We start from the raw sequence: 24,520 nt of genomic DNA, 5'->3' as shown, positions 1-24,520 counted from the left end.
GTCTGACTCTTAGTCTGTGCTGGCAGCGCAGAACCTACTTGGGACCCTCTCTCTCCACCTCTCTCTGCCCCTCCCCTGCTCAGGTGTGCACTCACTCTCTCTCAAAATCAAGGTGCACCTGGGTGGCGCAGTCGGTTAAGCGTCCGACTTCAGCCAGGTCACGATCTCGAGGTCCGTGAGTTCGAGCCCCGCGTCAGGCTCTGGGCTGATGGCTCAGAGCCTGGAGCCTGTTTCTGATTCTGTGTCTCCCTCTCTCTCTGCCCCTCCCCCGTTCATGCTCTGTCTCTCTCTGTCCCAAAAATAAATAAACGTTGAAAAAAAAAAAAACAACCCAGAGATATTGTTTCCCTCTACTATTCTAAGCTGGAAGACAGCATGGTTCACTGAAAGAGAGAAAGTTTTGGAATCTAACAGATGTATTTTTATTTTATTTTATTTTATTTTAATTTTTTACTTTTTATTAAACAAATTTTTTTAACATTTATTTATTATTGAGAGACAGAGCGTGAGCATGGGAGGGGCAAAGAGAGGGGAGACACAGAATCTGAAGCAGGCTCCAGGCTCTGAGCTGTCAGCAAAGAGCCAGCAGCAGAACTTGAACTCAGAAACCAAGAGATCAAGATGTGAGCCGAAGTTGGACGCTTAACTGACTGAGCTACCCAGGTGCCCCTATTTATTTTAATTTTTTTAATATTTATTTTGAGAGAGCATGCACGCATGTGCCGAGAGGGAGAGAGAGAATCCCAAGCAGGCTCCACGCTTTCACGGTAGAGCCTGATGCAGGGCTTGATCTCACAACCCTGGGATCATGACCTGAGCCGAAATCAAGAATTGGACATTCAACCAACTGAGCAATCCAAGCACCCCTATTTTTTTTTATTTTAGAGAGAGAGAGAGAGTGCTCGAGTGGGAGAGAGGGGCAGAGGGAGGGAGGGAGGGAGAGAGAGAGATTGAGAGAGAGAGAGAGAGAGAGAGAAAGAAAGAAAGAAAGAAAGAAAGAAAGAAAGAAAGAAAGAATCTCAAGCAGGCTGTCAGGGTAGAGCCCTAGGTGGGGCCCAATCCCACGACCCTGGGATCATAACCTGTGCTGAAATCAAGAGATGGACATTCAAACGACTAAGCCACCTTGGCACCCCTAACAAATGTGTTTTTAAATTTTGAATCTTCTGCATACTACCAGCATGACTTTGGACAAATTACTGAATCTCACTCAGCCTTAGCTTCTTCAACTACAATGTGAGGAAAGAATCCCCCACACACAGGATAGTTGTGAGGATTAAAGAAAATAATCCATGTGAAGTCCCTGACAAAAACTAGGCACTCAATAGAAGTCCCAAACCTCTTGCCTATCCACTTCCAGGAGGGAGGTAAACTGTGTGACACCAGCTGAGGATGATGCCAACCTGACAGCAATTCCAGGGATGGGCATGGGTTCACAGTGGGCCCAGGTCAGCCCAATTAGAATTCTCGAGATGGAGAGGGCTGATTTCAAGTCTGCTGGGGCTGTAGTTCTAAAATGTAATCCTTGGTTAGCTCCCAGGGGCTCTGAAATACTCTCATTCAAAGAGCAGAGGGAAGGATAGGGAGCTTGAGATCTTCTAAGAGTGGCCATGAACTAAAACTCAGGTGGCCTAAGAATGCTGGTGAAGTGTGTCTGTCTTGATTAACTAGTTATTACTATTTTTAGCTGTTACACCTGCCGTGGGCAGGGCCCATTCCTGGGTTTTAGCTTGGAAGGCCAGTTTTGTCTTTGAACCAGTTGGCCTGGAGTTTGGTGTTTTGTGCTACAAACTGGATTGCCAGCTTTGTCCAGCCCTCCTGAAGTGACTGCTGCCTAAAGAATTTCTCATCATGTAAACACAACTCTCTTGAAGCAGGCCTTTGAAAAAGCTTCTGGTATCAATATTGTTTACTATGAAATAATGCTGCCTTATTAGCAGCTCAAGAGGCTGGATTCAGGGCAAAAAGATGCAAAATATGTTCTATAACTATGATAAAGTTGGGAAGGAAGAGGGACTTTCAGAATAGAGAAGTAGAGACCCTATTTGTAATGGTATGGGATAAAGCTAAGGACTGTCTAATCCCAGGCACCGGGGATGGCAGCTCCTCCATGAAACTGAGTCTGCAGGTGCTAGATCAGTCAGGCAGGCTTGAAGTTGCCTCAAGAAGTTGCCAAAGGCTACTAGATTGTCTTAACACTTGCAGCTTTCTTTCTTTACCTGTGGATTTCCCCTAAATCCTCTGGTCTCCCTAGCACTTGGCAACATTCATTTGCATTTCCTGAGACTTCACAGAGAGGAGGAGCCGGGTGACAGTAGAGTAGCTTCCCACCCAATGTCTCCTGCACAGACCATGGTTTTTCTGAGGACCAGGCTGTCTCCAAAGCCCAGCCCTGGAAAGACAAAGATCTCAGATGAATAGAAGCTCCATAAGGACTTAAAATTCCAATTTGCCGAGGTGTGGTCTTTCTAACTTGTTACTGCCTCCCCCTTCCCCTTCTCCATCCTAGGACACTACTGGAATTTAGTCTGACTTCCACGTCTCAGGATTGTCATCCAGAACATAAACTACTGAACAGCGTAACACCTTCAGGCACTACTGAAGGCAAAGAGTCAGGCTTTTCCTAAGCTTCCCTAGGTGGTGAAGATCTTTTTTTAAAAAAAAAAAATTTTTTTTAAATGTTTTATTTATTCTTGAGGGAGAGAGAGACAGAGCATGAGCGGGGACGGGGCACAGAGAGAGGGAGACACAGAATCCAAAGCAGGCTCCAGGCTCTGAGCCATCAGCCCAGAGCCCGACGCGGGGCTCGAACTCACGGACCGCGAGATCATGACCTGAGCCGAAGTTGGATGCTCAACCGACTGAGGTGAAGATCTTAAATCTTACTCTTCCTATACTTTTTCTGTCTCTTCCCTAGTCACTCTCTACTAGTCTGTGCCATATGCCAGCACTTCCTTGGAAGTGCTTCTAATCTGCTGTTTCTTTTCTGGTATGGTCTGGAAAAACAGATAAACTGTTTTGGTTCTTTTAAAATAACTTTACAATTTTTAAAATTAATTATTTAAAAATGAATTTAACGAATTAATTAAATTTTAATTAAATTAAAAAAATTTAAATCTTATAACTGTTATAATTGTGCCTCAAATGAGAGCCCACAGGTATAGGAAAGTATGGGGGTTCCCCTTACAAATAAAGGGAATGTGCTTTCTGGGGCAGGGAGTTTTGCTTATGCCCAGGGCCCAGAACAGTGCTCTGAACAGTGCCTGGCACTTAATCTTAGTAGGTACACAATAAGTACCTATTGAATGAAAGGGGCTCACGTTCACTTGTTCTCAACCAAAACACATTCAGAAAGTCTCAGCTATGTCTACTTCAGGCCCAGTGAAGAGTAGAAGTGAGCACTGTCCTGACCCTAGGAGACCTTACCACTATTTCGCAATCTTCCCTTCTACTTGCTAATGCCGTCTCTTGAGAAACCAAGTCTGGAAAAGAGAAAAAATCACTAGGGCAGACCGTCAGAAGAACCATGATGGGAACTAAATGTTATCCCCCAGAGCCCACATCACAGAGGAGAAGGATGAATCATGAATTAGCAGCCACCCAGCCCTTCCTGGAGGCCCCATAACTGGTTCTGCCACTTGTAGCAACCTAAGTCCAGAGCAGGGGAGTGGGTTGGGAAGTGGGTCTCCAACCATCTCCACTGGGCTTTGTGCCAGCCACGCAGCAGGGCCTCTGACAATTCACCTGCCTTCAATTTCACCTCTTGAGGGAAACGGCATCCTGACTCACTCAAAAAAGGCAAGGCGCTAAGGGGTCCCATAAATATAAAACAGTCATCATTAACTTAAAAGAAAGGTGCCCTACAAAGAAGAGATCATTATTTTTTTAAAGGCTGCTGTCCTTATGATAAAACTTGGGACCAAGTAAGTAAGTGGTACAGGTAATTAAGCCCAGTTCTCAAAAGCCAGACTCATAGGTCAGACTCAGATAGAGGACAGATAAGGAGACCACTCTGTGTGACAACAGGTACTAAACCTTGCCAGTGAATCAGCTAGAAAACCATTATCAGGCCTGGTTCCAGGAATGGGAACAGTCCATAATCACAGCCCAGGCACTCATTTAATTTCTCCCCAAGCCTGGGGGAGGCAGATATCTCATCCCCCCACCAGCTAGAACACCAGAGGTTATGTGACTGCCTCATGTCACAGGCAGAAAGTAAACCACAGAGCTCAGGGTACTTATGCAGAAGCTCCTCTTGCCTGACATATTGGTCATTTTCATTCCCGACAGCCTCTGGCCCACACTGCAACAGCACTGCAGAGAAATCCCTAAATGCCTGGTCATTACAAAAACCACACAGCTCCTAAGACTCAGTACAAGCAGGTGCCAGCCAGCCCCCAGACCGGTCCCCTCAGCTCAATGTTTCCAGATGTGGGCCTGCTTGTTGGTACTGAGACGATACCGGGAGAACTTGGACCTCACACCAACATCTTTCTCAGGTTGCTTGCTAACCATGGCCCAAGGCCCCAGACTCGGCGACCTATACAGCCTGGAACAACTGGGACTGTACACAGAGCCTGACCTGCTTTTCCCCAAATGTTGCCCGTATGCACCCTTTGGATCTGGGTCCTTGGACCATCCTTGAGGTCACTCCTATCCCTCAGGCTCTCACCTCTGGGTCCCCCTCCTTCCTTTACCCCTCTCAGCACCACCTCCTGGGCCTAACCCCAGCGCTACCATTCTTAGCCTACTTTCCCAAACCAGTTACCCCAAGGAGCCCTGTCTACAGCCCCACTTCCTCCCTCCCATCCTTACCCTAAGCATCCCTGTGTCAGGCTCAGACTCCAAAATCTTTGCCCATCTTCTCGCCTCAGGCAGTAGATTCCCACCCCTCACATCTACCAGATATTTTGAGTCTGACTGCCCCTCACTTCTCCCCGCTGCCTACTGCCACCCTCAACCCCTGCAGACTTGGGTCCCCAGTCCCAAAGCATTCTCTCTGCCCCATCTCTGCCATCTCTCAGGGTACAGAACTTCTCTCTGGGCCTTGGTATTTCCTGCATCTTACTTATTTCCTTTTTTCCTATAACACAGTGGTTTCCTGTAAAAACAAATTTATATTAGTAAAAAGAAGTGAGTCCATTTAAAGAAAAATAATAATAACTAGATAACAGCAGTCAGGAACAGCAAAAATTGGGAAAGCAACTATTCAAATGGAGAATACTTGCTTTTTTGCTTTTTTTGTTATTTTAAGATTTTATTAAAAAAATTTTTTTTACATGTATTTATTTTTGAGAAACAGAGTGAGACAAAGCGTGCGTGGGGGAGGGACAGAGAGAGAAGGAGACACAGAATCTGAAACAGGCTCCAGGCTCTGAGCAAGCAGTCAGCACAGAGCCTGATGCAGGGCTCGAACCCATGAACTGTGAGATCATGACCTGAGCCGAAGTTGGACGTTCAACCGACTGAGCCACCCAGGCGCCCCTTAAGATTTTATATTTAAGTAATCTCTACACCCAAAGTGGGGCTAGAACTTACAACCCTGAGATCAAGAGTCACATGCTCTTCTGACTGAGCCAGCCAGGCACCCCTGGATGGAGAATAGTTTGAATGTTGCTTTAGCTGAGATGGAAACTGCACTGTGATAGTTTCAACATACATTTTAATGCACTTCCTCAAGCTGTCTAGATCAGCTTAATACCTGTCGGGTTCACCCAGGTCTGGCAGCTTTACTCAGAGTCAAAGCTCTGTCTGTGTCACAGTTGGAGTCATGAGGCTCTCTGGGGCCCACAGACCTGTCTCTTGTTGCCCTAATTGCGCCTGCAGTGTGGGTCATGGAAAAAACTCTGAAATAAAAGTAGAAAATTCGGGTTTGGGCAAGCACTCTGCATTTATTAGCCACCTTATGTTGGGCAAATCAATTAAACTCTTGAGTCTTAAGTCTTCTCATCTATAAATTGGACCTAATATTCCTTGCCTATCTCATAGGCCTGTCTTGAAGATCACATCAAATGAGATAATTTATGTGAAAGCACTTTGGTGTCATATAAATGTAAGGTATTATCTTAAACGCTAATGAATAACCTGCAGCTTACAAACACAAATGAATCATTGCTTTTGACTTAACAGGCAGCCAAGTAACTTCAAAAATCCAGAGCTCCGGACAATAAAACCCAGGAATGAGTTAACCATCAGAGGGATGCAGATAGGGCTGAGGCCTGGCTCCCAGAGCCACCCAGTGCTAGTCAGGCCCTTGGTGAATGAAGGACAGTCGTCTAGAGAAACCAGACTTGTGCCCAACCTTGAGTCTTCAAGTAAGACACTCTGGGAAAGGCTCCTGTGACAGTGAATTGAATCAGGCACACCTCACATTCAGAAATGGCTCCCAGATGTCCATAAAATCAAGTCCAACCACTATAGCACCTAGAGGTCCAAAGATACCACATTTTTTCAGATTCATCTCCTGTCATATCTTCAACATACCCAAGGCAATGTCCCATTCCTTGTCATGCCAGGCACTTTTACTTCTATACCTACATACTCATGCTGTTCCTTGAAGCCCTTCTCTATTCTCTGTCCTCAAAGACGTATTCTTCTTAATTCTGGAAGAATGTTGGTGTATCACCTTCTAGAATATAATAGAAATATGGAGGGTTTTTTTTTTTTAAATGTTTATTTATTTTGAGAGAGAGGGAGAGCGTGAGCAGAGAATCCCAAGCAGGCTCCACACTGACAGTGCAGAATCTGATGTGCGGCTTGATCCCACAACCCTGGGATCATGACCTGAGCCGAAATCAAGAGTCAGATGCTTAACTGACCGAGCTACCCAGGCTCCAGAAATATGGAGTTTAAATAAAGGTATTAGCTAGCATATAGGTAAAATAGGCTTTTCCTTAAAGCAACTTATATGCTATAATATAACCTTCCTTCCTGAAAATGTCAATGTTAATTGTCTTTGGTAGTTTTCCTGGTAAACAGACATAAAATTTGAGTCTTGAAAGAGTTAATCAAAATGGATTTTCAAGTACCTGGCTTCATCAAGTAATGCTTGCCAAGATACAATGAGTTACATACCCTACAAAGGGCTTCAAATGAAAGGTGAGGCTGCAATAGACAACAGAGACCTGTGCCAACTGTATAGGAGTGGAAAGAATATTATACTGGCTCCAGTCTGGGTCTGATGCTCATTATCTGGGTGGTCTGGAGCAAGTTCCATAAGCTCTCTGGACCTCTATCCTCCTGTCTACAAAATGAAGAGAATCAACAACCGTGAAGATCCCTCCTGTGATATATTCTTTTCTCCCCTCAAGGTCTTGCACAAAAACACCTCCTCAGAGAAGTCTTCCCTAATCCTGCCACTCTATGAATCATGCCTTCTTTTTTGTTGTTATTGTTTTGTTTTTGAGAGATGGGAGAGACGGGCAGAGTGGAGGGAGGCAGAGGATCTGAAGTGGGCCCTGCACTGATAGCAGTGAGACGGCTGTGGGGCTCGAACTCACCAACTGAGATCATGACCTGAGCCAAAGTCAGACACTCAACTGACAGAGCCACCCATGTGGCCCCGAATCATGCCTTCTTTATTCCTATAGCATTTTCCTTAAATACTATAAGGAATTTCCTTAAATACTATAAGTATTTTCCTTAAATACTATATATGGAACCTCTTTCATTTTACCTCAAAATTCATTGTTCACTATACTGTGTGAGCTGGCCGAAAGCAGACTGATGTCTTATTCAGCTCTAAAACCCCACCATGCCCATATGGTACCTTGTCTTTGGTGATATACTCCGCTCATCTGTAGATCTGAACTGAACAGTGAACTCTGCTGATCCTCAATTTTGCTCTACCTAATTCCCCACCTCCTTTCTACCTTGACTGCTATGACAATCACTGAGTCAGCACTGGGCCTGTCAGGGCTGGAATGAGTGAGAAGGGCTAAGGAGTAGAGGGCAACCTTAGACGTGAGGTGTGGGAGATGTGTATTTGACATTAGTGCTTACAATGTAAGGAAGGTGGAAGGACAATATTAACAGCAAGAGCTAACATGTAGCCTGCATTCGCTCTGTACCAGGCACCATGCTAAATGCTTTACTTGTATCGAGCTTTACTACAATGCTGGCAGGAAGGGACTGCCATCATTCCCATTTTGCAGACAGGGAAGCCAAAGCACACAGAGGTTAAACGTTTGCTCAAGGTCACAAACTAGTTAAGTTATGGAGTCAATGACTTAACAATTACTTTTGAGTCAAAGTCCACTTTCTTAACTATCACTGCTAATAAGTCAAAGGTGATGATAAAAGCACATTGACAATTCCCAACATTGCTCAATGCTCTGTATTATAATTTTCATCCACTTTTGACATATGGTAGATGCAATAAACAATAATTCTTGGCCTTATTTGTTAAAGATTAGTTATAAAAACTGTTCTTTTTCATTTATTGTGAGAGACAGAGAGAGTGTTCACGTGGATGCATGAGTTGGGGAGAAGCAGAGAAATCCAGTCAGTGCAGAGCCCAACATAGGACTCGAACTCACAAATGGAGATCATGACCTGAGCCAAAAGCAAGAGTCAGATGCTTAACCAACTGAGCCACCCAGGTGCCCCTGAAACTGTTATTTTTTATACAAAGCTACACTCTATAGGAAGTGATGATCTGATTAAAAAAGCATTAACTTCTAGGGGTGCCTGGGTGGCTCAGTCAGTTGAGCACTCACTCTTGATTGCATCCGACTCGATTTCGGCTCAGGTCATGATCTCTCAGTTCATGAGTTCGAGCCCCCAGTAGGGCTCTACACTGACAGTGTTGAGCCTGCTTGGAATTCCTCTCTGCTCTTCCCCTGCTCTTTTTTTTTCTCTCTCTCTCTCTCTCAACAAATAAACATTTTTTAAAAAAGCATCAACTTCGGGGCGCCTGGGTGGCGCAGTCGGTTAAGCGTCCGACTTCAGCCAGGTCACGATCTCGCGGTCCGGGAGTTCGAGCCCCGCGTCGGGCTCTGGGCTGATGGCTCAGAGCCTGGAGCCTGTTTCCGATTCTGTCTCCCTCTCTCTCTGCCCCTCCCCCGTTCATGCTCTGTCTCTCTCTGTCCCAAAAATAAATAAACGTTGAAAAAAAAAAAAAAAAGCATCAACTTCTAGAACTATAAACTTTAACCTCTGCATTCCATAATGATGGGACACACACACAAAGATGGGCCACAGGAGCAAGAGATGGAAAAGGTGGAAAAAGGAAACAGGCAAGATGGGGCAACTCTATAGGGACCACTTTTTTCACATTTGTATCCCTAGCACCAACTCTGAGGCTGACACATGCTAGGCACTTAATAAAAGTTTGTGGAATCAGGGCTGCCCGGGTGACTTAGTTGGTTAAGCATCTGACTTTGGCTCAGGTCATGATCTCACAGTTCCTGAGTTTGAGCCTCTCATTGGGTGAGCTCGAGCCCCGCTTCCAGTGAGACCCGCTTCCCACCCCACCCCACCCCCCGTGTGTGTGTGTGTGTGTGTGTGTGTGTGTGTGTGTGTGTGTGTCTCTGTCTCTCCCTTGTGGGATTTTCTCTCTCTCTCTGTTCTCATTCACTTGCATCCTCTCTCTTTCAATTAAAAAAAAAAGTTTGTGGAATCAAATGTTTGTGGGAAATAGTTCTACTCTCCTCTGAAACACACACGGAGAATGGGAAAGGAAACCAAAATGAAACAGGAAGAACACTGTAAAGTTTGATTTAATAAAGGTCCAGTGTGTGCCTGTTCTGGGCAGGGCACTGGGCACACAGTGTGCTGCTTTCAAGAGTCAGGGTGGGGGCTGTGAGCAGAGACATGGGCAATCCTGCCTACTTGGCAAGAGTATAAGTTGGTACTACTTCTCTGAAAGAAAACTTTGAAAAAGCTTTTAGCGGGGGGCCTGGCTGGTTCAGTTGGTAGAGCATGGAACTCTTGATCTTGGGGTTGTGAATTCAAGCCCAATGTTGGGTGTACAGATTACTTTTAAAAATTCTGTTAAAAAGCTTTGAGATATATTTACTTTTGGTCTAGTAATTTTGCTTCGTCACAAAGTACTACTGTCTAAGAAAATAATAGTGCATATTCATCCAATCACTCAACAAGGATTCACTGAGCACCTATCAAGGGCGAGGCACTATTCTAGGTGCTAGAGACAGCAATAAACAGAGGAAGTCCCTTCCTTCCTGGATTTTTTTACATTCTAATGGGGAATAAGCAGATGGGTATAGTAATATAAAATGGCAGTGAGCGTTAGTAGTGAGAAGCACTACTTAGAAATATATGTAGCAGTGTCAGGGTGTGGAGGTAGCTAATATAAATTGGTGGTCAGGGAAACCCTCCCTGAGGAGGTTATACATGAATAGAAATCTGAATAAGGGGTGGGAATGAGATATAAAATACACAACTGCCAGAGAAGAATGTTCTAAGCAGAAGGATTAGCAGATATAAAGGCCCTGAAGCAAGAATATGTTAGGTGAGTTTGAAAAAAATCACCTGAGGCCCATTTCACACCCAGAAGGAAGGTTATTATCCAAAAAAAGAGGAAATAACAACCGTTGCAAAGGATGTGGAGAAATTGGAACCCTTGTACATTGCTGGTGGGAATGTACAATGGTGTAGCTGCTGCATAAGGCAGTATAACCAAAATATCAAACATAGAGTTATCATATGGTCCAGCAATTCCATTTATGGGTATATATCCAAAAGAACTGAAAGCAGGACTTTAACAGATATATATACACTTGTGTTCATAGTAGCATTGTTCACAATAGTCAAAAGGTGGAAATGATCCAAACGTCTGTCAACAGATGAATGGATAAACAAAATATGGTAATGTGGCATATACATTCAACGAAATATTATTCAAACTTAAAACGGGGGGCACCTGGCTGGCTCACTTTGACCTTAGGGTTGTGAATTCAAGTCCTGCACTGGGTATACAAATTACTTTTGAAAAATAACATCTTAGGGGCACCTGGGTGGCTCAGTAGGTTAAGTGTTCAACTTTGGCTCAGGTCATGATCTTGCAGTCTGTGGGTCCAAGCCCTACATTGGTCTCTCTGCTGTCAGCTCGGAGCCGGCTTTGGATCCTTGGTCTCCCTCTTTCTCTGCCCCTCCCCCGCTTGCTCTCACTCTTTCTCTTTCAAAAATAAATAGAAAACATTTTTTAAAAAAGGGTTAGGGTTAGGGGCGCCTGGGTGGCTCAGTTGGTTGGACATCCGACTTTGGCTCAGGTCATGATCTCACAGTTTGTGAGTTCGAGCCCCGTGTCGGGCTCTGTGCTGACAGCTGGGAGCCTGGAGCCTGCTTCGGATTCTGTGTCTCCCTCTCTTTCTGTTCCTCCCCTGCTTGCACCCTCTCTGAAAAATAAATAAAGATTAAAAAAAAATTTTTTTTAAGGGTTAAAATGGGGCACCTGGGTGGCTCAGTCAGTTAAGCGTCCAACTTCGGTTCAGGTCATGATCTCACAGTTCATGAGTTCAAGCCCTACATGGGGCTCTGGAGCCTGGAGCCTGCTTTGGATTCTGTATCTCCCTCTGTCTCTCTGCCCCTCCCTGGCTTGTGCTCTCTCTCTCTCAAAAATAAATAAATAAACATTTTTTAAAAAGGGTTAAAATGGTAAATTTTATGCTATGCAAAACAAAACATAACATAACATAACATAACATAACATAACATAACATAACATAACATAACATAGGATTGAGATGGCAGGAGCTTAGTGAGCAAGGGGAGAATGGCAGGGAACATGAAGGAAAGGCAACAAGAGCCCCAAGGGCCAGGAAAGGCCTTCAGGTATTACTCTAAGACTGATGAGAAGCCACTGGGAAGTTGGAGCAGAAGTGACACAATCTGATCCACATTCTAAAGGCTTACTCTGGCTGCTGTGTGAAGAGGCTCAAGAGGGCAAGAGCAGAACTAGGAAAAGGGCCATAACGCCACTGTAGTCGCCCAGGTTAATTCCTGAGATTATTTCAGATTCTCTCGAGGGCTTGCAAACAGCATGAATTCATGACCTAGTCTTCATTTTGGCAGGCCTTGGGGACTTGCTCCAGCAGAGAGTGAGTGAGTGAGTGAGTGGGAGATGGGGGGTGTACGCATGAGCACACATAGGCATGTGCACATGAGCACGTAAGCATCAGGGGCTCAGGGGACTGAGCTTGGGTTCTAGCAGGGGACTGAATTTCCAGGGCATGATCCTCTTCCCAGGAACACTTCCACACCAAATCCACGTCCTTGACTCAAGGGTTTTCTACAAGATTATATCGTGCCAGCCTATCTCCTCTGAGGCTGGAATGGGAACAAAAATGTCTACCTGGGAATTGCCGAGTCTCTAAATTTCCACCAAAGGCATTGTTTAGCCCACTTCTGAACCTGTGAGGTTCGCTGCACTAGGAGGTTGACAGAAGGGGTAAGTTCCATGTATAGAAAGGTAGAGCTGAACTTGCCCCTAATTCTAGTACGGGTAGGCAAACTTTTTCTGTAAAAGGCCAAAAATTGTAGGAGGCCACATGTGGTCTTTGTCAAACATTCTTTTTTGTTCTGATTTTGGTTTGGCTTGGTTAGTTGGTTGTTTTCATTATAAAATATATATAACTTACAGGGCGCCTGGGTGGCTTAGTTGGTTGAGTGACCAACTCTTGATTTTGCCTCAGGTTGTGCTCCCAGGGTCCTGGGATTGAGCCCCAAGTCAGGCTCTGCACTACATGTTCTCTCTCTTTTGGGCACCTGGGTGGCTCAGTCAGTTGAGCGTCCAACTCTTGATTTCAGCTCAGCTCATGATTTCATAGTTCCTGAGATCCAGCCCCACACTGGGCTCTGTGCTGACAGTGTGGAGCCTGCTTGGGATTCTCTCTCTCCCTGCCCCTCTACCCTGCTTGTTCTCTCTCTCTCTCAAAATAAAAATAAATAAACTTAAAATAATAATAATAATAGTTACAGCCATCAAAATGGGTGTAAAGTAGTATCTCATTGTGTTTTTGACTTATATTTACTTAATGATTAGTGGTATTGGACATCTTTTTTTTTAGTTTTTAATGTTTATTTATTTTTGAAGGAGAGAGACACAGAGAGTGAGCGAGGGAGGAGCAGAGAGAGGGAGACACAGAGTAGGAGCTGTCAGCACAGAGCCCAACGTGGGACTCGAACTCACAAACCATGAGATCATGACCTGAGCTGAAGTTGGACGCTCAATCGACTGAGCCATCCAGGTGCCCCTGGACAACTTTTCATGTACTTGTTGGCCATTTATATATTTCTTTGGAGAAATATCTATTCAAGTCCTTTGCCCATTTTTTAACATGTTTGATTTTTTGCTGTTGAGTTGTTTGTTTTTTTTACAATCCTTTAAATATGTAATAACCATTCTTAGCTCATGGCCTATTACAAAATTTCTAGTTGAGGCCATTTGACCCCTGAAGCCAGAGTTTGCCCAGCTCCCTCATTTTACATTTGAGGAAAGTCAGCCCCGAAGAGAGACAGTGACTGCCTCAAGGTTCATGATTCTCAAGTCAAGTTGTAGCGGTCTCTATAGCCACTACCTCCTTCATTCAACAAATATTTATCGAGAGAGCCTCTTCTGTGTCAGTCACAGAAGGGGCTGCTACAGAAGTGAATGAACCAGATCCACTCCTCAGAGCTAGGAGTACAGAGGGGATTAAGGCACAAAACAAATAATCACACAAATAAATATGTAATTATGAACTGAAAATAAGTACTAGAAAGGAGGAAAGCCAACTGTTATGAAAGAGAATAATAGACAAGGCCTCTCTAAGGATATGCCATTTAAGTTGAGTTCTGGAGGATAAATAAAAGTGAGCTAGGTTAGGGGCACCTGGGTGGCTCAGTCGGTTAAGCGTCCAACTCAATTTAGGCTCAGCTCATGGTCTCATATTTCATGGGTTCAGGCCCTGTGTGGGGCTCTGCACTGATGTGCGGAGACTGCTTGGGATTCTTTCCCTCCCTCTCTCTGCCCTTCCCCTGTTCACACTCTGTCTCTGTCTCTCTCCAAAACAAACAAACAAACAAACAAACAAACATTTAAAAAATCTAAAAAAAAATTTTATAATATGCAATCAGGGGAGGGAAAGAGAGAGAGGGAGACACAGAAACCGAAGCAGGCTCCAGGCTCTGAGCTGTCAGCACATAGGCCAACCCGGGGCTCAAACCCACAAACCATGAGATCATGACCTGATCCAAAGTCGGACATTTAACCCCCCAAAATGTTTTTTAAGTAACCCAGGTTAACAGAAACGGCAGAGGAGTATTCCTGGCAGAAGGAAATACACGCATGAAGGGTTAAGAAATTATATTGAGTATATTATTAAAAGTGCAATAGGGCTCTTATCAAGATCATTCCATTTTCTGTGAAAAGAATAGAATGTCAGTGTACAACAGGTCAAAATGCAATAGATTGAAAGTAGAAAGACAAATTGGAAGACTACTATAATTGTTCAGATGGAAGTTGATAGGGCTTGGGCTGGACTGGCAGCAGTGGAAACAAAGATAAGTGAACAGTTTTGAGAATTATTTGGGAGGGTAACTCATTAGCACCCGGTGATGGACTAGATGGCAGAAGTGAGAAGATGAGGTATCAACAACAACTCCAGGGGCACCTGACTGGCTCAGTCAGTGGAGAATGCGACTCTTGACCTCAGGGTCATGAGTTTGAGCCCCACGTTGGGCAAAGAATGACTCCACGTTCCTAGTTCAAGTGGATGGATGGTAGTGCCATTTACCACGAGAGAGAAGTGCAAGGAAGGAGAAGGTTTGGAGACAGAAGGTCCAGAATTCAATTTTAGATGTAGTAAGATTTAGACCCCCGTGAAGCATCCAAATGGAGAACTCAAACCAGCAGATGGATATACAGATATACACAGAAAAGTGGTCTGAAGGAAAGTTAAAACTGGTGTTGGTATGAGCTGAGCTGTATGGTGCTGGACAAGGGCCAAAGTGACACAGCGGAAGGAACACTGACCTGGTCCAGGCGTCAGGGAATCTAGGTTCCAGTTCCAATTCTGTCACTAACCACCCTCTCTGAGCTTCAGTTTCACCATCATTAATACAAGGAGATTGGCCTAGATCATGGCTTCTTTAGTCTTTTTTGGGGTAAGAGTTAACTCCTCTCCTCAAAAATGAATACACAGTATTATACATGATTTCAGGGTTTACACCATTCGTGTCACCTTTCTATGGACACCAAAGGAACAACTCCTAGACTATATGACCAGACAACCAAAGTTTAGAAGGCCTTTTTTTCTACATGCTTTATATATATAGATATAGATATAGATATAGATAGATAGATATAGATATATCTATAGATATAGATATAGATATAGATAGATATATCTATCTATATCTATATCTATATCTATATCTATATCTATAGATATATCTATATCTATATCTATATCTATTTTTCCCCACCCTTTCTCCCAAACGAGAAACTACCTCAGCCTACCATGAAAATCCACAGTACTTTGTCTGTATCCCTCTTAAAGAATTTACCATATTCTTCCTTATATTATAGTTGTGCCTCCCCTATTAAAAGATAGGAACAGCATCTTTTATCCTGTATAAAGAGCCTTCTCACATATCCCTTATCTCATCTGAGTGAAAAATGGATCCTATCCATACTGACCCAATCAGACATTGGTCTCTTGCTAGACAATAGCCTCACCTGACCCCTTTAAATGGCATCTCATCCATCCACATCCAGCTCTGAGCAACACACACATCAGCAGCTACCCAAATGCCTTCCTCAGAAGTTCTCAACTTCAGGGTTCCAACATACTGACTGGGTTTGGTGTAAAATGTCCAAAGTAATTTCTCACTATTAATGAAGTACCAATTAAATAATTTACAAATGTAGAGCACTCAGAATAGAGTCCAGCCCACAATAAGCACTATATAGGTGTTGGGCATTATTAACACTGAAATTTTAGGATTTATGAGATGGGTGTAGCGGATGCTTTTGGTGCTCTGTACACACCCACGGCCCACTTCTGATTTCAGTGGCAGCTGCGGGAGACAGTGATGTGCAGGCTGATAGCATCTCTCCTCCAGAACCCTGTAGGTCTCCTTGCTTTTCTGCCCCAGAGCCTCCTCTTCTCACAAGCTCACTCAAGCCATGAGCTAGACAGCCAGGAAGTACAGGGACATTCGCGGGCATTAACTTTCATCTGATGAACTATCTGCTTCCCCTTCCTACATTGTTACAACCTCTACCATTATCCAGGGGAAGATAACAAAACTCCTAATTACAGCTTGATCGGTTAATATCCCACTCCCTGGCACCTTTATCAACACTTTCCCGTGGAACTTAATTTAAGGCCATCTGCCTTTACTCTTCTGATCTTCCGTCTCTGAGCCCATTAGCACGTTTTCAGAGGGCAACCATGGGCTGGGGTGGAAAAAAGAAATGACAAAGTCATAGGTCACACTGCCAAGAAAGATGAAAAGGGAGTGGAGAAACCTCGAGACTCGGCCTTTTTTCCCGCCCTAGGCTCTAAGCGGAGTTAAATCGGCCTTCATAGGTGTGACTATGTAGTACCTCAAGCCACCGACACGGCAGAAGCGGACTCAGGGGCTGACACTGCGCAGGCGCAGGGCGGGGGCTAGGGTTTCCTCTCAGTTCACTCAACTACTTCTCTTCTACACAAGGGCCATAGGGAGAGCACAGTACCCTGCGCAAGGAGCCTTCCTTCTGTGCACCCCAATTCCTCGTGAGGCCCTCAGACCGGCCAGGAAACGTCTGGGAAACCACCTTCTAAGGTCGTCGGGCTGCCCCTCACTCCGCGTCCAGGGCCCGGCCGAACCTGGAAAGCGGGTGCCAGCTGCTGGCGAGGCGCCAACACAGGAAGGGCCGCCAGGCCTGGTCGGATTCGGCCCTTCTCACCACCATTCTCACCTCTTTGTCCGCTGCTTTCTCCTCGATACCTAGCAGGGCGTACAGGTCCATCTGTAAGAGCTCCTTGGTCACCGCCATGGTTCCAATCCTGACTGGATTCGTACTACAACTCCCAAGAGTCTAAGCGTGCGTAGGGATTCCCGGGGACTGTTGTCGCCAGCGAGCTGAATGGCGCTTAGCCCCCTGGGAAATGTCGTGTTCTGGATCAGGCTTGACTGTCTATGAGGGAAGCGAGCAAGTGAATGAACTACGCCTCCCAGCAGCCCCCGCGTCTTCCGCTACCGCTCTCCGATTGATGTAGGAGATCGCGATTCTCCCGCCGGAGGCCGCAGCTAGCCAGCGCTGGAGGGTGTAGGGGTGGGGGCGGGGGCGGGGCTTAGTGAAGGTCCGAGGGTGTCCGGGGCCCGGCAAGCGTGATCTCAGCTCTGTGGACCTTGCGGCGCTGCGCCGGCCACCAGAATGGAGAGTAGGTGCTACGGCTGCGCTGTCAAGTTTACCCTCTTCAAAAAGGAGGCGAGTCTTTTCCCCGCGGGCTAGAAGGTCAGGGAGGACGCGGAGTGGAGGAAAAGCCCTGGACTTGAAGTCCGTAGACTTGGTTTTACGACCCCTTTCCAGCTGTGTTGGTTTTGTTGAAGTCCGTAGACTTGGTTTTACGACCCCTTTCCAGCTGTGTTGGTTTTGTTGAAGTCACTGAACTTCAGTTTCCATTTCTGTGAAATGGGGCTAACTCTCCCTCGCTTTCGGGGTTAGCATGAGGGTCCAGAGAGGTGCTGGAGGTGAAAGTCCCTGTAACTATACAGCACGCTCCTATCTTTTCTAGAAAGGTAAGCTTTTCTGTCCACTAAGTGAAGGATACAGCTGGTTCCTTCCCTCCACTTTGCTCCTCCGCAGCCCAGTCTTGGTTAATGCCCTGTGACCACTCTCTATCACACCATGTCCTTTGCTCTGAAACCTTCACCATCATGCAGCCTGCCCTTCCCAGGTTTCTTGAGTTAGATTACCGCCCTTCCTCCTGCTCCCAAGGCACCGTGGCAAAGTCTTTTGTCCTCTGCACAAGGCCCCAAATTCTTCTGGTAAACTGTAGGCTTCCTCTGATCAGTTGTGACCAGGAGATAGGAACCAGATTGGATGAATGAATAGCTATGGAGGCAGATCCGTGTAGCACTTAGAAACCTGGGTTTTGGAACCCGGGTGGTCAGGGTTCAAATTTGACCTCTGCAGCCTTATTCATGGAATTACCTTGGTTTGGGCAAGTCATGTAACCTCTCTGACCCCATTTAAGATAGGAATAATAACGGTGGTCATCAGGATTAAGTACAGTAGTGTGTATAAATTGTGAGGATTAAATCACATGACGAATGTTAAATGCTGAGTTTAGTGCCTGGCACACAGTAAGTGCTTAATAAATGGAGGCTATTGTTATCCCTGAAGCCAAGCCACCCTCCATCTCTACTAGAGCACAGAAGACAGGGGCTCTGCACTCTCTCTGGTTCTCCTTTGTTGAAGAGCCCGTGACCTGCAGCATGAGGTTTTGCCTATTTGTTTTCTATACCCCAGTGCCATTGAATTGAAGTCAGGATAGAAAGCATGGGAATTTTACGTAAAGCTCTACTTGATTTGAATAAAAGACTGGAGACTGAGGAATCGCTTTACCCTCCACCCCTCTCTCTCCCCAGGCCCTAGGGGCCCCATTTCTCATCCTCCTCCCCGCAGCTGGTCAAAACTTCAGTGTCTTCTGTGTGTGTGTGCTTGGAGAGTCCCAGGGAGGAGACTGCAGGGGCGGGTGAGAGATGGATCCCCCTACTTCATGTTTCTTGTAGTACGGCTGTAAGAATTGTGGCCGGGCCTTCTGTTCTGGCTGCCTTAGCTTCAGTGCAGTGGTGCCCCGGACTGGGAATACCCAACAGAAGGTCTGCAAGGAGTGCCACGAAGTCCTGACCAGGTGAGAAGCTGACATGGGCAAGGGTTTAGCCAAGCATGGTACCAGGTAGCTGGCCAGCCCACACAGCTTTGTGCTCTGTGGCTAGAGGTCAGCTCAGGAAGTGTTTGGGGGAGAGGTACTGACTGGCAGATAAGGGGACTTCTGATACCAGATTTCTTCTCCATAGAGGATCGTCTCCTGTCAATGCCTCCAAGTGGTCACCACCTCAGAACTATAAGAAGTAAGTGCTAAAGGGACAGAGACAAATAGGGGTGGGGAAAAGACAAAGGAGCCATTGAGTAGGACTCTCTTCCCAGCCTCTAGATCAAATGAGCACAGGGTCAGGAGAATATCTCTCAGCCTCCTGACTGCCTTCTTGGGCTCAGAAAGCAGCTCATCAGCCTCTCCCCAGAAACGGTTCTTGGTAGACCTTGCCCTCTAAGCCAGACCCTCTGTTTGGTCAGCTGGGTTGGGCTACAGAGGGATATGAATGAGAACCACAGACTATTGTCTATTGGAGGCCTCCCTGGATGCCTAGAAATGATTTGAATCGGAAACGGTGAGTGGGTGCCTTCACCCCTCCCTTCTACATTCTTCAAGAACCTTATCTCATACCCTGCCAGGCGTGTGGCAGCCTTGGAAGCCAAGCAGAAGCCCAGCACTCCCCAGAGCCGGGGACTAACCCAACAAGACCAAGTCATCGCTGAGCGCCTAGCCCGGCTCCGCCAGCAGAACAAGCCCAGTGAGTGGGGGCACACAGGGTGATATAAAACATACCATCCAGACTTCCTGGGACTAGGATTCCTCTGGATCTTACAAGGCTTTCCCATACCAATTTCAGAGTCAGTGGCCTCACAGGCAGAGATAGAAGCCAGGCTAGCTGCACTGAGGAAGGAAACCCAGGGTTCCATCCCTTCCACCCAAGAGATGGAGGCACGGCTTGCTGCACTGCAGGGCAGAGTTCCGCCGTCTCAGACCTCCCAGGTGGTGAGTGCTCAGGGGTCAGGGGTCCTAGGACAAGGACCTAGATACATGTATGCCTATGTACTTTGCAGGAGTTGGCAAAACCTCCCACCCTCACCTCTTGATTCTCAGGCCTGCTGCCAGGCCAAGGATCCAGGGACAAGCAGCAGGATGGGGTGGGGCAGGAAAGAGTGGCCAGATCTACTCGATTATGTGAGCCCTGGATTAGTCAGTCCCCTTTCCAAGAGCTTTGGAAACTCTTCAGCATCCACCCGTAACCTAGACTTCGCTGAGCCTTACGATGTTGCTTCCCCTCTACCCTACTCCTCACTGAAGTTCCCTCCTGTGAACAGGCACATCAGCCACCAGACACAAGGACCCAGGCCCAGCAGGCGCAGGATCTGCTGACACAGCTGGCAGCAGAGGTGGCTATTGATGAGAACTGGGAACGAGGAGACCCAGGTAACTTCTCCACCTGGATCCCCCAGGGACCTGCCCTCCCCCCCCAGCTCTTTCCCCAAGTAGGAAGGTCTCTGCTGCCCACCCTCTGGGATGCAAATATGAATCAGAGAACAATCAACATTATAAGCTTTAGATGGGTTTACCCCAACAGGAGCCAGTGTATTACTAGTGGATAAGTGTGTAGGCTTTAGAATCAGACAGCGATTTCTAATTTTTTTTTTTAATTTGAGAGAGAGAGAGAGCACGTGAATTGGGGAGAGCAGCTGAGGGGGAGAGAGAGAGAGAGAAAGAGAATCTTAAGCAGGCTCCACACTCAGCCTGGAGCCCAACACAGGGCTCGATCCCATGACCCTGGGATCGTGATCTGAATAGAAATCAAGAGTTGGATGTTCAATGGACTGAGCCACCCAGGTGCTCCCAGACAGCAATTTCTTATTCTACCACTTAAACTAGCTATGTGACCCTGGGAAAGTTACTTAACCGAAGTCTCACTTTCCTCATCTGTAAAATGGAGGTATGATAGAACCCACCTCACGGGGAAGTTACGAGAAGTAAATGAGATTAATAAACAATTAAGACCCTGCCGGGTTCATAGTAAGTGTTCAGTGAATGTTCATTGCAATGATGATGATGATGATAAGGATGAGGAAGTGGCTGTTTAGATTTAATTAAAATGAAATTTAAAATTCAGTTCCTCAGTGGTACCAGTCACATTTCAAGTGCTATTAAACTATAGTCTTACACAAATACAGACCATGATATGGAGCGCTTCCATTATCATAAAAAATGCTATTGGACAGTGCTGTTCAAATGCTTCAGAGCAATGGTTCTCAATTGGGGGTGATTTTTCCATCCGGGGCCCATATGGCAACGTCTGGAGACTCTCAGACTCAGATTCTCACAACTTAGAAGGTACCACTGGCATCTAGTGAGCAGAGGCTAGGGATGCTGCTAAACATCATACAGTGCACAGGGCAGCCCCTACCACAAAGAATTATCCTGTCCAAAATATCAAAATACCAAAATATCAAAAGAACCAAGACTGAGAAGCCCTGCTTCAGAGACATAATCTCATTGAATACCCTCCGTAATCTTATACATACTATTATTATCCATATTTTATAAATGAGGAAACTGAGGCCTGGTGAGCTTAAGGAAATTGACCAAGGTCACACGTATTAAGTGACAAGAGCTGGGACTTGAACCCAAAGCTGTCTCATTTTGAACCTCTTGGTCTGAAATGCTTATCTAAAGGGGACCATGTCAGAGCCACAGCCACTCTGGTAGAATTCTTCCTGCCTAGTGCCTTACAAGATCTCAGCTTCTCTCGTGTCCTCTCTGTGCTGCTCCCTGGAAGTATTAATTCCAGCCTGTAAAGCAGAGAGACTGGCTGAGGCTTAGCTTCCCTATACCCTCACCTTTTGGGGCAGTGATGGTCATACCATGGGACACCTACCCTAAGGGCAACATGTAAAAATATCAGGAGTGGGGATAGATGTAATTGAAAAAAGCATGTCTAAGATTACTAGTATTTTACATTTGGAAAAATGTAGGAAAGACTCATTTTATTTGTAATATAAACCACAGGAGCTAATGCTGAACAAAAAGCTGGTAATTTATGTTTTTTAAAGAAAGTTGAGAAATAGGCACAGAGATCTTGGAATGTCTCTGCCTCCCTAACTGCATCACTCCTTCCAGCTGCCCCTATCCAGAATGACCTCAACCAAGGTGGCCTAGGGGGCCAGAGCACTAATTCCAAGGGACAGGCCATCTGGTCCCTGGAAGAGGAGAAGAGCAGGCTGCTGGCTGAGGCAGCAGTCGAGCTGCGGGAGGAGAACACGAGGCAGGAGAGGATCCTGGCCCTCGCCAAGCGCCTGGCCATGCTGCGGGGACAGGACCCCGATAAAGGTAGAGACTGGGAAACAGCAGCTCACTTCTGTCCATTGGGAAGGCCCTTCACTCCCAACCCCAGGCCAAGCTCTACAAAACGGCTGTATTCCCTGGCACACTGAGTCAGGTGCTGGGATTGCTATGTCCAGAGGTCTATTGAGCTCTGCCCAGAGTCATGAGGAAGGTACTGGGGCAAAGGAATAGATACGGAATAAGTAGCAGCCGTCAGGGGCCCAGGGACCCTCAGTCCCTTCAGGGACTGCAAATCCTTCTGTTCCTGTCCCCCAGGGTGGGGGAGGGAGGGGCAGGATCTGATGTGATTGTTGACAACAGAGGCTGCCTAGCTCTGGAAGAAGTGCCCGTGGAAAGCAAACCAGCTCCTGCGGGCAAAATTACAGCTACTCAAGAGAACTCTCTCAACCTCACTCCTCCTCCTCTGCTCCTGTCATTCCCTTTCAAGTGACCCTCCAGGACTATCACCTCCCAGACAGTGATGATGATGAGGATGAGGAGACAGCCATCCAGAGAGTCCTGCAGCAGGTGGGCCCTGCCTTACCCACCTGACCACCACCTGTCCTGTCTCTGCCTCACTGCCCCACCACCCACTTGGCCCAGTTCACCCTGCCTCTACTCTCTCACTGAATGGCCACTCTGCAGCTCCTGTTCTACCTGGCATGCCACTGTCCCTATGACCCAGACCTGCCTACTGGCCCCTTGAGATGGGGTATCAGCAGCCATAGGCAATAGATCAAGGGAGATGGGTTGAGAAGCTAAGGCCACAGAACACAGAAATACTCGTGGGGCAGGGGGGCAGAGTCTAGGCCTGGAACAGGAAGCTGAACCTCTTCACCCTGTCCACAGCTCACTGAAGAAGCTGCCTTGGATGAGGCAAGTGGCTTGAACATCCCCGTGGAGCCAGCTCTCAGAGCCCGGGCCCAGTCCTGTAGGGCAGAGTCCCAGGTGAGAAAAACCCTAGGCCACTGCCACGCCTTCCTCCCTCCCTGGCCGACTGCTCCTGCGGCAGTGTTCCTACACACCTCCCTTCCCCCACTCCTCTCTGCTCCTAGAAGGCGCAGGCCAAGGCCCCCAGGCAGGAGGCAGAGGAAGAGGAGCTCCCCTGGTGCTGCATCTGCAATGAGGATGCCACCCTGCGCTGCGCCGGCTGCGATGGAGACCTCTACTGTTCCCGCTGCTTCCGGTGAGTGCAGATAGAATGTTCTGTGTGGCTGGGAGAAATTGCGGGTCCTCTCTGATCCCTGACTTGTCTCTCTTTGCTCCACAGGGAAGGCCATGATGCCTTTGAACTTAAAGAGCACCAGACGTCTGCCTACTGCCCCCGGCACATAGGCCGAGAACACTGAGGAAACCAGGGAGGCAATCCCATGGGCAGTCGTGCAGGCTGGTGCACAAGTCAAGCTAGATTGCTCATGGACATGCCCCTTCCTGAGCCTCAGTGTCCCTGGAAGGAGGAAAGATTCTCCATTCAGGATGATAACTGGGGGAGCCAGAGGAAAGGCAGAAGTCAGAGCCCTCCAACAGCCAAGCGTGGACTGGGAGTAAGACACGGTGGGGAAAAGACAAGACTGAACCTAAGGGTGATGAGCCTTGGAACTTGCTCAAGGGCCCAGGGCCCTCCCCTGGCACTTAATGGATCTAATAAAGAATGCTGATTCCTTGAGCCCAGCATGTTTTACCTCTAGAACTCTGTGGGCTCTGAGCCTGGGCCCCTGGAGAGGTGGCAAGAGCAAGACCTCCACTAGAAGTCCAGTCCTGTGGAGTGAGGAAAAAGGTCGGGCTATCCTACAGGCTTCTCCAAGGAGGAACAGTCCCATCCACCCTGGAACCTCATATGCAGTAGGCATGGATATTCACTCAACTGATCTGAACTGTGTGTCCTGCTCTGGGCAACCCATTGTAGCCCGCAGGCCCCACCATCTTAGATTCCTCAGCCTCCCTAGCACTCGGACAGTGCTTGCACAAACAGTGGATGCATGCCCTGCTTCCTGTCTTACTCCCAAAGGATGCCACCTCTCCAGGCTCCTGTCCCAACCTGCCTGCCATTCAGACCTAGTGTCTGTTTCCAGCCACACCTTCCTGAGCTGACTCCTGGAGTCTCCACCTGTACCCTTTACACGCCTCTACTTAGCTCCTGCCTTTTCTCTTTCTGCTGCTGGCTGGAGCCAGCTCATGTTAGTTCTCAGCCTGATGCCTCCTGAATCATTTAGGGAGAGAGGAGGGTTAGCTATCTCTGATTTCCGCAGACCCAACTAGGTTTTCCCTATTACCTCCCCTATGGGATTCAGAACTAGTCTTTGCCACTTGGGCTCCTGTTGGTGATGCAGGATGCTGTGTGTCCTAGTCTGGTGCCCTCTGCT

At 46.9% G+C, this 24,520-nt stretch overlaps 2 protein-coding genes and 1 pseudogene across 4 annotated transcripts in view; 1 reads left to right on the top strand and 2 right to left on the bottom strand.

The window, feature by feature from the left end:
• DNAJC17 (DnaJ heat shock protein family (Hsp40) member C17) overlaps positions 1-17,104 on the bottom strand; it is a 41,659-nt gene extending 24,555 nt beyond the window's left edge. Inside the window, exon 1 of one of the 3 annotated variants that reach the window (XM_047862804.1) lies at positions 16,910-17,104. In XM_047862804.1, coding sequence (XP_047718760.1) covers positions 16,910-16,987 — 78 coding nt within the window. In that variant the 5' untranslated portion in view covers positions 16,988-17,104. The remainder of the gene's footprint in view (positions 1-16,909) is intronic. The other 2 variants (XM_047862802.1, XM_047862803.1) reach the window with 2 other exon arrangements.
• The window catches only part of LOC125167905 (heterogeneous nuclear ribonucleoprotein A3-like), a 29,740-nt pseudogene continuing 15,433 nt past the window's right edge, over positions 10,214-24,520 (bottom strand).
• Positions 17,271-23,823, top strand: ZFYVE19 (zinc finger FYVE-type containing 19). Its single transcript, XM_047862797.1, has 11 exons — positions 17,271-17,422; positions 18,730-18,851; positions 19,018-19,071; positions 19,454-19,572; positions 19,672-19,817; positions 20,147-20,255; positions 21,954-22,163; positions 22,606-22,685; positions 23,007-23,105; positions 23,213-23,343; positions 23,428-23,823. The coding sequence occupies exons 1-11, from the start codon at positions 17,369-17,371 to the stop codon at positions 23,504-23,506; spliced, it is 1,203 nt and encodes a 400-aa protein (XP_047718753.1). The 5' UTR covers positions 17,271-17,368; the 3' UTR covers positions 23,507-23,823.

The sequence above is a fragment of the Prionailurus viverrinus genome, chromosome B3 (genome assembly GCF_022837055.1).
Source record: "Prionailurus viverrinus isolate Anna chromosome B3, UM_Priviv_1.0, whole genome shotgun sequence".
Lineage (NCBI taxonomy): Eukaryota > Metazoa > Chordata > Mammalia > Carnivora > Felidae > Prionailurus > Prionailurus viverrinus.
The sequence above is the reverse complement of the archived record's forward strand: the minus strand, read 5'-3'. Positions and strand labels throughout refer to the sequence as shown.

Bases quoted from the DNA above. Each gene is read 5' to 3' on its own strand.
- ZFYVE19 (XM_047862797.1), top strand. From the start codon at position 17,369: ATGGAGAGTAGGTGCTACGGCTGCGCTGTCAAGTTTACCCTCTTCAAA. The intron at 19,072-19,453 runs GTAAGTGCTAAA...ATACCCTGCCAG, and splicing joins CCACCTCAGAACTATAAGAA to GCGTGTGGCAGCCTTGGAAG. The intron at 19,818-20,146 runs GTGAGTGCTCAG...TCCTGTGAACAG, and splicing joins CGTCTCAGACCTCCCAGGTG to GCACATCAGCCACCAGACAC.